Raw genomic sequence first — 13,993 nt, 5'->3', positions numbered from 1 at the left:
ATCCTTGATGTTAAGGGAAATACAGGATTAGGTTCCTGCAAGCTTCTCGTCACAAGTTCATCAACCGATCAACACATAACATTGTTTTGTTTTTTGTTTTTCTATATATATATATATCTTGGCTGTGCTGGGTCTCCATTGTGGGCTTCTCTCTAGTTGCGGCATGCGGGCTGTCTAGTTGTGGCACACAGGCTTAGTTGCCACGCAGCATGTGGGATCTTAGTTTCCTGACCAGGGATCAAACCCACGTCCCCTGCATTGGAAGGCAGATTCTCAGCCACTGGACCACCAAGAAAGTCCCCATAACATTGTTTTATATAAAAGTGTGTTTCTGTTTAAAGACCCCTTGTTTAATATGTACTGTCAACTCATTCACATTGAATTCATGGCCAACAACACTGTAACTCATGCCTGAATGAAGCTAATCTAACAAGCATATTTTCCCCCTAAGGCACATCACAGTCTTCTTGTGCTTAGAACCCTAGATAACACTTGACTACTACCCTGAGGGGCTATTTTAAACAGTAGAACTACCAACAAAAAGCACAAAAATGTGAAAAACATGGCATTAAGTAAACTGAGAAAAGAATACTTGTTTACAGTAGGCAGTGTCACTTTATTCAGCCTCAGGCGACTCAAATTTTTCACCACTCTGCATATGCACAGGCCTGTGAATGACCAGCAAAAGCAATGTAAGTATTGGTTTTGAAGTTACAAATAAGTTGAATAAAGAGTATTGATTGTGTGTATCTATCAAATCAAGCTTATAATCATATTGTGCAAATCCTGTATAGCCTTGCTCTTTTATATATGTTTGAACAGTCAAAATCCAGAAGAATTATATTAAAATCCCTCAATATAGCTGTATTTTAATAAATTTACCATGTATTTTTAGAACTGTTTGCTATATAAAAGTTTATAACTGTCATATCTTTTTTATGGATGCTTAGTCCTTAAAAAGTATCTACCTTTGTTTCATTCAGGCTTTTGGTTTTGAAGACTGTTTCATTTGATACTCATTCATGCATTCAAAAATAATTATTGAGGGCCTTAGTATTGTTGTAGATGCGAGGGATATAGCAGAGAGAAAAAAAAAAACACTTAGGTCCAAGTGCTCATGAAGTTTACGTTACAAGAAGGGAAACAGACAATAAACAAACATATAAATATTTAGTAATATAAAAGGAACCAATAAGTACTTTAAAAAAACTAAGTAGAGAAAGGGGAGTGGTATAGGTATCATACCTATACATAGAGCAGTCAAAGAATGCCACTGTAAAGAGGTGACATTTGAGCAGAAGCTTGAATACAGTGAGAGAGAAGTGTGTTTGAGGCAAATGGCAAATAAACCAGTGTGAGTGCAGTAGTGGGACAGTTATTAGTTGAATAGGGTAGTCTAGAACTAGATCAGACGGTCTACTTAGAGCATTGAACTTTATTTTAAATGTGATGGGAAGTCTTTGGAAGGGTCTGAAGTTGGGGAGAAACTGATCTCAAATTTGTATTTAATTCTACTTTCTTTTACTTTATGATTATCGGAACTATTTTCTTTCCAGTTACTTCCAATCTTTGTCATTTTGGGGGGATGTTTCCTGTCAACAGCCTAAAGATGGATTCTCATTTATTATCATAATATATACTTGGCTTTATTTCTTCCATATTATATAATCGCAGGTAAAAATAGAATATTTTTGTTCGCTCTTACTCTCTTCCTCACTTTTATTAGACTAAATTTCTTTTTGTTCCTCCTCCTATACCCTATCACAGTAAAAGTTCTATGTACAGTGTCTCTGTTGCTTGTGCTTATTACTTTCCTACTTTTAGCAAACATATAACCCTATTCTTCTCTATAGACAAATTAATGAATTATTCTGTAGTCCTAGATGATTTTCTTACCTTTCTCCGCTGTTCCTCTTCTCCCAGAGCATGATCACTATCAGAAATATGATCCTTCAAATGCTTTTATTTCCACATTACAAACTCCCGGTGTCACTATTATTAAAATCTGCCCCTATTAATACTGCATTGCACAGGCACATTATCACCATCAATTTAAATAAAAACACTGTAAGAGTCATTGCTCACCACTACATTACATTCTGTAAGCTTTACCGTTATTTATTTATTTATAGCTGTGTTGGGTCATCGGTGCTGTGCACGGGCCTACACTTGTTTTTAAATTTAAATGAATATTTTTAAAATACAAGCTTACCCCCCAAAGAACAGTAAAACCAACATTAATTCAAGATCATCATCCAACATACAGTCCACACTCAAATTTCCCCTGTTGTCTCAAAAATGTCATTTAAAACTGTTTTTCTCCCAATCCAGGGGCAAATTATAACCCACGGATTCACACATTGCATTTGGCTACTAAGTCTCTTTCGTCTCATCCAACCTAGAACAGTCCCTCTGCTTCCCTTTGTTCTTCATGGCACTGAATACTTTTAAAGAGTCCAGGCCAGCAGGATGTCCCAGGAGTATTTCCTCATGATTAAATTCAAATCAAACATTTCCAGCATGAAAACTACAGGTGATGAGTGTTCTTCCTATTGCATCACCCTCAGGATACATATAATGTCAGGCTCTCTGTGACACTGCCAATGCAAAGCTTGACCTTATCTATTATGGTGGTAACCAACAAATCTCTCCTTTTTAAAGGCATATTTTCTCTTTTATAATTAATAACTAATCTATAGAGTGAAACTTTGAGACCTTGTAAAACACTGTTCTCCAAAACATTTTACTAAATGGTTTTAGCATCCATTGATGATCCTTACCTTAATCAATAATTATACTAGGAAATACTGTGTTGATTTTCTGATTCTATATTCCTTCTACATTAGGTAACATTCTTCTAAGAGACTGCCACATAACAATAAGCATACCTAGCTTGGTTCCTAAGTACCATTCCCCAATAAAATGAAGCAGGGCTCTTTGAAAAGGTCTGTTCACATTCAGCACAGAGACCACAGTGAGAGATGGTAGAGATGTGTATGTATACATAAGCATAAAATTGGCAAAAATATTTATCTTTCTTAAATCTAGATAGAGTATACTAGTATTCTTTGTAAAATATTTTCAATTTTTCTAAAGGTACAGTATTTTTTTCAAAGTAAAATGTTGTTTAAAAAACAAACAAAAGGGCTTCCCTGGTGGCGCAGTGGTTGAGAGTCCGCCTGCCGATGCAGGGGACATGGGTTCGTGCTCCAGTCTGGGAAGATCCCACATGCCGCGGAGCGGCTGGGCCCGTGAGCCATGGCCGCTGAGCCTGCGCGTCCGGAGCCTGTGCTCCGCAACGGGAGAGGCCACAACAGTGAGAGGCCCGCGTACCACAAAAAAACAAAACAAAACAAAACAAACAAACAAACAAAAACCAGGGGTAGGAGGGGAGACCCTGCAGGAATGCATAAATATCAGTTTGAGAGAACAGAAATTTAAAAATGGGTATAGAGTGTCATCATAAAACCAAAACTAGAATATGTAACTTTAAAACATCAGGAAAAACTCCATTTGTCCAATGGAAAGCAACGAGTAGAAGGGAATAAAAGTCAAGTACGATTAGAAGATATCAGCCAATAGATGGCAGAACCAAGTCAGAAAATAAAAATAATTGTAAGTATAATGGACTAAACCCACCATTTAAGAGATAAAAATGCTCATATTCCATCAAAAAAGTTGACATATTGTCTACAAGAAAAACACTTAAAAACAATAAAAATTAAAGAATAGAAAAACATATACCTAACATGAACCAAAAGAAAGTTGAGGATAGTATTCTTAAAATTTGAAAAAAACAAGTATTTAAAAAAATTATATAGTCATGAAACGAAAAGAAGATATATGCATGTAAAAATATAGCCTCAAAATACATCAAGCAAAAACTGATAAACTACAAGCTGAAATGCATAAAGCTGAAATTTATACATCAATAATCACAGTTATATACACTTAGGAGCTATTAGATATGAAATGTTTATAAAACAGGGCACATTTCAGGATTGATGCCATATGAACTATATTTTGAAAATGTAATGCAATAACTTATAAGTCTGTAACAAAAGAATAGCTCAAAATAACTAATAATCTAAGAGGAAGGAATATACAAATGTTTATAGTAGCTTTATCTGTAATTCTTAAAATATTGAAAGTAACCTAAATGTTCCTTATCTAGAAGAAATGGATTAAAAAGAACTGTGGTATACTTTTACACACTACTATATAAAAAACAGATAATCAACAAGGACCTACTGTATAGCACAGGAAACTGTACTCAATATCTTATAACAACATATAATAGAAAAGAATCTAAAAAAGATTATACATATATATGTATGTATAACTGAATCTGCTGTACATCTGAAACACAACATTGTAAGTCAACTATATTTCAGTAAAAATTTTTTTTAAAATTGTATATTTTATACAATAGGATATTATTAAATAATGAAAAGTAACTATTGGTAACATTACAACAACATGAATGAATCTCAAAGAAATGCATTAAGCTAACTTATAAAAAGTCAGACTCAAAAGGCTACATATTTACAATACTTACCCCATTTATATGACATGCTTGCAAAGGCAAAACGATAAAAACAGAAAACAGATCAGTGGTTGCCAGAGGCAACCTAAAGGGGTAGAGTGCAAAAGGACACCGGGGAGTATTTTGGGCACTATTTTATATCTTAATTGTGGTGGGAGTTACACAATTGTATACATTCACAAAACTTATAGCAGAACTATATGATAAAAAGGGGTGAATTTTACCCTATGTAAATTACACATAACTTAATAAAAACCATGGGGGGGGGCTCTCATAACCAAACACTTAAAATCTATACATTTTATCGTATGTTAATTCTGTCTTTATATAAATAAATAAATAATCTGATTCATTCAACTCAATAGCTGGAAGAACAGCCATGAAGCAAATCCAAAGTAACAAGTAAATTATGATGATAGAAATCAATGGGGTAAAAAAAGTGAAATAGATTAAAACCAATATCTGTTTCTTTGATTAGTCAGAGCTCTGGCAAGAATGAACAGAAAAGGAGAACTGAAAGAATAAACGGAAATGAAATAACAAAGGAGATTTTTTAAAGTGTTATAACCATACACTAATAAGTTTGAAAAGCTTAATTGAAATAGATTAATAAACTAAGTAATATTAAAGAAATTTAAATGGTAGTGAAAGACCTTCCTTGCAAAAAACCCCAGGCCAAGACAGTTTTACAGGTAAATGTCTACTCATCTTCCCATGAACATTTTGTACCACATACAGGATGTTGAAAAAACTGAAAATAGTGAAAGAAGCAGCAGTTCATTTTATGGGGCTAGCTAGTGTGACACTGTTTTATAAAACAGACAAGGTAGAGTGATGAAAATGTTCTGTACCTTAAAAGGAACATGGATTACTACGAGTGTACACATTTGTCAAAACTCACTAAATTATTACTCTTCAGGTCTGTGCATCTATTTCTCTTATAAGCATATATGTAAAAATCCTAACTAAAATAGTTAATCATGTATTAAATCCAAAAGTATTTTTTAGTATTTATTTATCTTTATTATTTTGGCTGCGTCGGGACATCGTTGCAGTGCATGGGCTTCTCTCTAGTTGTGGCGTGAGGGTTTTCTCTCTCTAGTTGTGGTGTGCATGCTCCAGAGCGCATGGGCTCTGTAGTTTGTGGCATGCAGGCTCTCTCATTGAGGCGCGTGAGCTCAGTAGTTGTGGCGCGCAGACTTATTTGTCCCACAGCATGTGGGATCTTAGTTCCCCAACCAGAGATCAAATCTGCGTCCCCTACACTGGAAGGCAGATTCTCTACCACTGGACCACCAGGGAAGTACCCTAATAAAGTATTTTTTAAAATAGTGTTATCAGGGACTTCCCTGGTGGCACAGTGGTTAAGAATCTGCCTGCCAATGCAGGGGACGTGGGTTCGAGCCCTGGTCCAGGAAGATCCCACATGCCGCAGAGCAACTAAGCCCACGCACCACAACTACTGAGCCTGTGCTCTAGAGCCCACGAGCCACAACTACTGAGCCCACATGCCACAACTACTGAAGCCTGCACGCCTGGAGCCCATGCTCCACAACAAGAGAAGCCACCACAGTGAAAAGCCCGCACGCTGCAATGAAGAGTAGCCCCTGCTCGCCACAACTAGAGAAAAGCCCATGTGCAGCAACAAAGACCCAACACAGCCAAAAATGAATAAATAAAATAGTGTATCATAACCAAGTAGGGTTTATCACAGCAATGCAAACTTCACCTTGTTTTAAAATTTGTTATACTTATTATTTTTAAAACAAACAGAAACTTCTTAACTAACCAGTAACAGAAAAGTTCTTCTGTAATTTGGTCATGGTTATATACACAAAACCTGTAACAAACACAACACTTAATGGAGAAACTTTAGATGATTCCTTCTCAACAAGACATAGTACCGAAGCTCATGACCAATATAAAAAAAAAAAAAATCGGGGGAAGATAACTATTTGTCTTAGAGAAACCTAGAGAATCAACAGAGTAGTACAACCAGTAAGAGACAAAAAGCAAGACTGCTACATACAAGACCAGCCTATAAAAATTTTTAAAAACTCTAGGTCGGCAATAGCCAACTAGAAAATATAATAGAAAATACTTCAGCCACAAAAACTTTAAAGTATCAAGGAATAAGCCCCCAAAATTCATAAAAACTAGCCAAGAATTCTTAAGACCTCTACAGAGAGAACTGAACAAATGGAAAGACATTTCATGTACTTGGATGGGACAACCTAATCTTACAGATTTCAGTACTCCCAAAATTAATCTATAAATTCAATGCATTCAGAATAAAAATTCCATTTGAATCTTTTAAGGAAAAAGATACAAATAAGTTATTATAGAAGAATAATCCCCAAATGCTAACAAGCAAATAAAGAGATGCTCAAATTTTATATGAGGGAATAAAGATCCATAAATAATTAGGTCAACCTTACAAAAGAAGATTAAAGGAGAGACTTGCTCTACCATATAAAGAAGACATACCAAAATACAACTGTATTCTTTTTTATGTGATACTGGCACAAGAACACAGAGAGACCACCAGAACATTAGAGAAATCTCAGACACAGATTGGTATATACACATGGCAACTTAATATATGATACAGGTGCCAGCACAAGTCAGTGGGAAAATATGGATAATTTAAGAAGCATTGTGGAGAAAACTGGTTTACTACATGGAGAAAAATAAAACTCGATCTCTATCAATACTATGTAAAAGATAAGCCCTCGGACTAAAGAGTAAATATAAAAGTAAAACTGTACAATTAATAAAAGGAGCTGTAGAATATCTTTGTGCCTCAGGGGTGGGGAAGAAGTATTTAACTTTTAGAATACCATCAGAGTCCACTGGACCCAATTTTAGTTTTTTAGCTTCTTTTTCAAGTAATTCTGTTTATAATAATTAATATTTCAGGACTTTTATTCTTTCTTAGAGATAATCCATAGAATAAAACTAAGATTTATTTTTAATAGAATAAAACACATTCTAGCTTGCAATTAATTACCAGATGTCCACTGGCCTTTCATCAATCTACAATACATTATGGGATCTTACTGATCTTACTTTTCCTATATTTTGTTATTACACCATCCTAGGAACTCATCATTACTTATCACTGGTCATCAATTATTCCCAACTATGCTAATACAAAGAAAAACCACTAAAATAAAAAGAAAATGGAAGAATGATGGTATGATAGGCAAAATATTGGCCTCCCGGTGATGTCCATGCCCTAAACAGCAGAATCTGTGAATGTTATTTTACATGGCAAAAGGGACTTGCAGATGTGATTAAGGATAAGAAATTTGAGTTGGGGAAATTATACCAGGTTATCCAAATTGGGGTGGGCCCAATCTAATCACATGAGTACTTAAAATAGGCTATGGTCCAAAACATGTGACTGCCAAAGAACCGTAAGAGAGATACAACATCGCTGCCTTTGAAGATGAAGGAAACAAACCACCATCCAAGGAATGAAGGCAGCCTCTCAAAGCTGGAAAAGGCAAGGCAAAAAGATTCTTCCCTAGCGCCCCCAGAAAGGAATGCAGCCTTGCAGACACCTTGATTTTAGCCCAATGAGAGCGGTGTCAGACTTCTGATGCTACAGAACCGTAAGATAATAAACCTGTACTGTTTTGAGCAACTTAGTGATAATTTATTATAGTAGAAATAGGAAAACAACACAGATTTAATGACCTAAAAGGACGATGCAATAGTCAAATAAATTATGATCTTTTAGTTGTCTTCTTGCCTTGCCCAAAGTACCACATCATATTTCAAAAATGTATAAATGACTAAGAAACCATCTTTGGAGTCTGATTTTAGCTTTCATTGACTCCAGCTGAGAATTAAGAAATTTTCATTTTCCACTTAAGATAATCAAGAGAAGAAAATGACAGAAAACAATTTATAATCATTAGACACATCAGAAAATAAATACAAAGAGATAACAGCACCTAAAACTGATGATGGTGACACTGACTATATAAATGAAATCTGAGTCTTCAAATGACAGTATCCTAGATGAATTTTCTCAAATTCAAGAATCAATGAATTGGACAATATATTTCTAAGGGGAAAAAAAAAGGGAAACATGGTATTCTCATCAGTTAAGTCGTTCGACTGAAGGACTTCACCATACAATATTCTGCAACAAGAACTTGGACCATTTCATTATGCTCAAAGGACACATAACAATATCCTTCATCTTTTATGATGTTTGTGCACCAAGATTTACTTGATACAAGTGATTTTTCAGTATGTTTAAATTCAAATTAAAATTTCTAATAAAGTTGTTTTTCATTATAGTTTTATTCTTATTGTTGTAAATTAGTAAAATAACAAAATATAAACATAGCAAAAAGGTCTATTTGACCCAGATGGTTAATGGTGACGACTGTTTTTCTTAGGTACAGACCATAAAGCAAAAAAATTGGTGAGTCTGAATACAACAAAATTAAATACTTCTGTACAATGATGGATACCATGAACAAAGTTAACAGACACGACAAAATGGCAAAAGTTATTTGCACTGTATGTAATCAACATGGAATAAATATGTAGAATGTACAAGGAACATGGGAAAATCAGTTTGAAAAAGAAAGTAATTCTGACAGAAAAATAGGCAAAGAACTGGAACAATTTATAAGACTCCCAAAAAGCTAACAAGCATTGAAGAAATGCTCAAAATAATTGGTGGTACAAGTAAGACAAAGATACATTATTTTGTATCAACTGGACTATCAAAATTGAGGAATCTGGATGATGCCAAGTGTTTCTGGGATATGGAGATATAGAAACAGCTGTATAAAACTAATCTGCTAAGAGTGCAGGTTAGTTTTATTAGTTTTATACAACTGTTCTGAATAGCAATCTTGCGCTGTTTATTCAATTTAAATCTATACATACCCTATGCCTTATCAATTCTGCTCTTGGGAATATATTCTAAACAAATGCTCACAAAGTTCCATAAGGGAACAATTACAAGAAATTCACTGCAGTGTGAGGTAGTGGGGAGTTGGAGACAACCTGAAGGCCCAACACTGGAAGGCCCAACAGATACACTATTAATTTTATGCAGCAGTGAGCAGCAGTGGATTAGTGTACAGATAGGAACACACAATAGAAACATGGGTGATGAGGCAAGGAAGAAGCAAAAACAAAGGACAGAAGAGGTAAAAATTATGTAAATGGGAGAAAGGCAGTACAATCTACCAAGCTCCTTTTTACCTCTGAAACCTATAACCTATTATGCTATATTATAACATAATGCCCCAAAATGTATTATGCTATACTAGAAATCAGGTATAAAAACACTGGATTTTTTTCTACACATTATAAAAATCATAGTAAGTATAATCTGCTGTTAAGTATGTATGTAGGGATCCTTTACAAAATATATTTTATATCATTTAATACAAGGAAAAAATGTCAAATAAAGATTACAATTTTACTCACTTTAGCTCCAACACTGCAACTGCCCGTGCTCCCAGTGCTCCCACTTGCAACTCCTGTAAATCTAGCTTCCAATAATTCTTGCCTTCTTGGATCCAGACTATGAAGCTCATCCATTGCACCTATTAAGATAAAAAAAAAAAAAGTATATGCACATACATATATATGTATTTATATACACACATCACAAAATATGTGTATGTAATTAGTTCAGATGTAAATATAAACTTAGTGAATTCTAAAAACAAATGAAAGTAAGGACTTAAAGATTTTTATAATGTCCACACTTATTTATCAAAATAATCTATGGTGATGGTGGATTTCCAATACTTTTTTTTTTTTTGCGGTACGCGGGCCTCTCACTGTTGTGGCCTCTCCCGTTGCGGAGCACAGGCTCCGGACGTGCAGGCTCAGCGGCCACAGCTCACGGGCGCAGCCGCTCCGCGGCATGTGGGATCTTCCCGGACCGGGGCACGAACCCATGTCCCCTGCATCGGCAGGCGGACTCTCAACCACTGCGCCACCAGGGAAGCCCCTCCAATACTTTTGACTGCAATCTACATTAAGACATATATTTTCACCCAAATCAGTACACACATACATACATATATTAAAAGTTCCACAAATACTTCTTACAGTATGCAGTACACGCCAATATTTTCTAGTCTATTCTAGTCCATTAAAAAGGAAAAACACTGATTGTGAGCTATTAAACTGATTTCATGAGCCATTAATGGACCCAGGTCCATAGCCTGAAAAATACCACTCCTCATAATGCAATCTCCCTATTCTAAGCTGATACAGAATTTTGGCACTAAGTGGTATTATTACTTATTTTGCTTATATATACTTTATCTAACTAATTTTAAACTGGGAAGATTCTTATTACTGTCACATCCCCAAAACTTTTTGTACAGTTGATAGTTTTCAGTTTCTATCAGACAGACAGAAAACACACACATATATCAAGCAGATAACTGAGGTAACATCTATTATTAAACAATAACCCTGAAGATTAAGGGGGAAAAATGAGTGCCCTCCCGTAACCGCTACTATGCAAACTAAAGCACCACAAATTCTAGTTAAAGTTCAATTAAACTCTTAAAAATTATTTTATCCATGTCTGCTAATTCTCTACTGATAAAACCTTAGAACTGACATAAATAATTGGTTCTAAAAGGGAGTAGGGAGGATATTATCAGAATTCAGAATCACATGGGGAGCATTTATAAATTACACTAGACCACTTCCATGTACCCTGACATTCCTCTCCTAAAGGTTAAGAGCTATTCCTATAGATCTTACCCTTTTAAGTTCCCTTCATTACCTTCCATCTTCATCTGGATAGAGGACTACATGGATAATGGCCTCCTTCCATGTTTATTAGCATTCCTGTACCTGCACATATCTTCCCTGGCCATTCCTCATTCTTCCATCTTAGACAAAAAGGTAGCTACCTTCAAAAAACTAAAGCCTTCGGTTCTTGCTTTTGATCCCATTCCTTCTTGATATTCAAGGAATCTTGCATTTGCATGTAACCCCCCCTCTCTCTTGCATCTTGTCCCTCCCTGCCTCCTGCCTTGCTTATATGTCTTTAAAAAGGAAAAAACAAAAACAAAAAAACTTTTGCTTGAATTTCATGCTATTAATATTATCATTTAATCCTTTCCTTGAACTAGTGATTTATAGCCCTATCCTCCTTAGGTCCCTGAAATTTGGTTACTATTATAAGTATACTCCTGACAATGTACTTTCAAGTATCACCAGGACTTCCAATTTTTTTCTGATTCTGCTATTACATCAGAAACAGTCATTGTCAGATGATACATAGATAGATAAGAAGAGCATTTGCTCCAAGGCTCTGATTTTTTTTCCATTTTCTTCCTAATGTTTGACAAGCAGAAGTGTCTAATTTTGGTGAAGTGAAAATCATCTAATTTTTCTATTCACAGTTATTATTTATCTATTCTTTCCAAGAAAACTTTGCATGTCCCAAAGTAAAAAACACAGTGGATTTAACCAAGATGGCAGAGTAGAAGGACGTGCTCTGTGAGAACACCAGAATCACAACTAGCTGCTGGACAGTCATCGACAGGAAGACACTGGAGCTCACCAAAAATATACCCCACATCCAAAGACAAAGGAGAAGCCACAATGAGACGGTAGGAGGGGCGCAATCACAGTAAAATCAAATCCCATAACTGCTGGGTGGGTGACTCACAAACTGGAGAACACTTATACCACAGAAGTCCACCTCCTGGAGCGAAGGTTCTGAGCGCCACGTCAGGCTTCCCAACCTGGGGGTCTGGCAATGGGAGGAGGAATTCCTAAAGAATCAGACTTTGAAGGCTAGTGAGAATTGATTGCAGGACTTCAACAGGACTGGGGGAAACAGAGACTCCACTCTTGGGGGACACACACAAAGTAGTGTGCATATCAGGACCCAGGGGAAAGAGCAGTGATCCCTGGGGAGACTGAACCAGACCTACCTGCCAGTGTTGGAGGGTCTCCTGCAGAGGTGGGCGGATGGCTGTTTCACCGTGGGGACAAGGACACTGGCAGCAGAAGTTCTCGGAATTACTCGTTGGCGTGAGCCCTCCCACAGTCTGTCATTAGCCCCACCAAAGAGCCCAGGTAGCCTCCAGTGTTGGGTTGCCTCAGGCCAAACAACCAACAGGGAGGGAACCCAGCCCCACCCATCAGCAGTCAAGCGGATTAAAGTTTTACTGAGCTCTGCCAACCAGAGCAACAGCCAGCTCTACCCACCACCAGTCCCTCCCATCAAGCCTCTTAGATAGCCTCATCCACCAGAGGGCAGACAGTAGAAGAAGAACTACAATCCTGCAGCCTGTGGAACAAAAACCACATTCACAAAAAGATAGAAAAGATGAAAAGACAGAGGGCTATGTACCAGATGAAGGAACAAGATAAAACCCCAGAAAAACAACTAAATGAAGTGGAGACAGGCAACCCTCCAGAAAACGAATTCAGAATGATAGCGAAGATGATCCACAACCTTGGAAAAAGAATGGAGGCAAAGATCAAGGAGGTGCAAGAAATGTTTAACAAAGACCTAGAAGAATTAAAGAACAAGCAAACAGAGATAAACATTACAATAACTGAAATGAAAACTACACTAGAAGGAATCAATATCAGAATAACTGAGGCAGAAGAATGGATAAGTGACCTGGAAGACAGTATGGTGGAATTCACTGCTGCAGAATAGACTAAAGAAAAAAGAATGAAAAGAAATGAAGACAGCCTAAGAGACCTCTGAGTCAACATTAAACTCAACAACATTCGCGTTATAGGGGTCCCAGAGGAGAAGAGAGAGAGAAAAGACCAGGGAAAATATTTGAAGAGATTATACTCGAAAACTTCCCTAACATGGGAAAGGAAATAGCCACCCAAGTCCAGAAAATGCAGCGAGTCCCATACGGGATAAACCCAGGAGAAACACGCCAAGACACATAGTAATCAAACTGGCAAAAATGAAAGACAAAGAAAAATTACTGAAAGCAGCAAGGGAAAAATAACAAATAACACACAAGGGAACTCCCACAAGGTTAACAGCTGATTTCTCAGCAGAACCTCTACAAGCCAGAAGGGAGTGGCATGATATACTTAAAGTGATGAAAGGGAAGAACCTACAACCAAGATTACTCTACCCTGCAAGGATCTCATTCAGATTCAATGGAGAAATAAGAAGCTTTACAGACAAGCAAAACCTAAGAGAATTCAGCACCACCAAACCAGCTCTACAACAAATGCTAAAGGAACTTCTCTAAGTGGGAAACACAAGAGAAGAAAAGGACCTACAAAAAAGAACCCAAGGGCTTCCATGGTGGCACAGTGGTTGAGAGTCCGCCTGCCGATGCAGGAGACACGGGTTTGTGCCCTGGTCCGAAAAGATCCCACGTGCCCTGGTCCGGGAAGATCCCACATGCCGCGGAGTGGCTGGGCCCGTGAGCCATGGCCGCTAAGCCT

General features: G+C 36.8%; 1 protein-coding gene across 4 annotated transcripts in view; it reads right to left on the bottom strand.

Moving 5' to 3' along the window:
• The window catches only part of TLK1 (tousled like kinase 1), a 148,343-nt gene that overhangs the window by 93,064 nt on the left and 41,286 nt on the right, over positions 1–13,993 (bottom strand). For all 4 annotated transcript variants that reach the window (XM_089916685.1, XM_022570023.3, XM_089916686.1 and 1 more), the window contains exon 2: positions 10,010–10,128. In XM_089916685.1, coding sequence (XP_089772811.1) covers positions 10,010–10,128 — 119 coding nt within the window. The remainder of the gene's footprint in view (positions 1–10,009; positions 10,129–13,993) is intronic.

This window comes from Delphinapterus leucas, chromosome 8, assembly GCF_059928025.1.
Source record: "Delphinapterus leucas isolate spDelLeu-1000000601 "Yukka" chromosome 8, BTC_Dleu_Yukka2, whole genome shotgun sequence".
Lineage (NCBI taxonomy): Eukaryota > Metazoa > Chordata > Mammalia > Artiodactyla > Monodontidae > Delphinapterus > Delphinapterus leucas.
The sequence above is the reverse complement of the archived record's forward strand: the minus strand, read 5'-3'. Positions and strand labels throughout refer to the sequence as shown.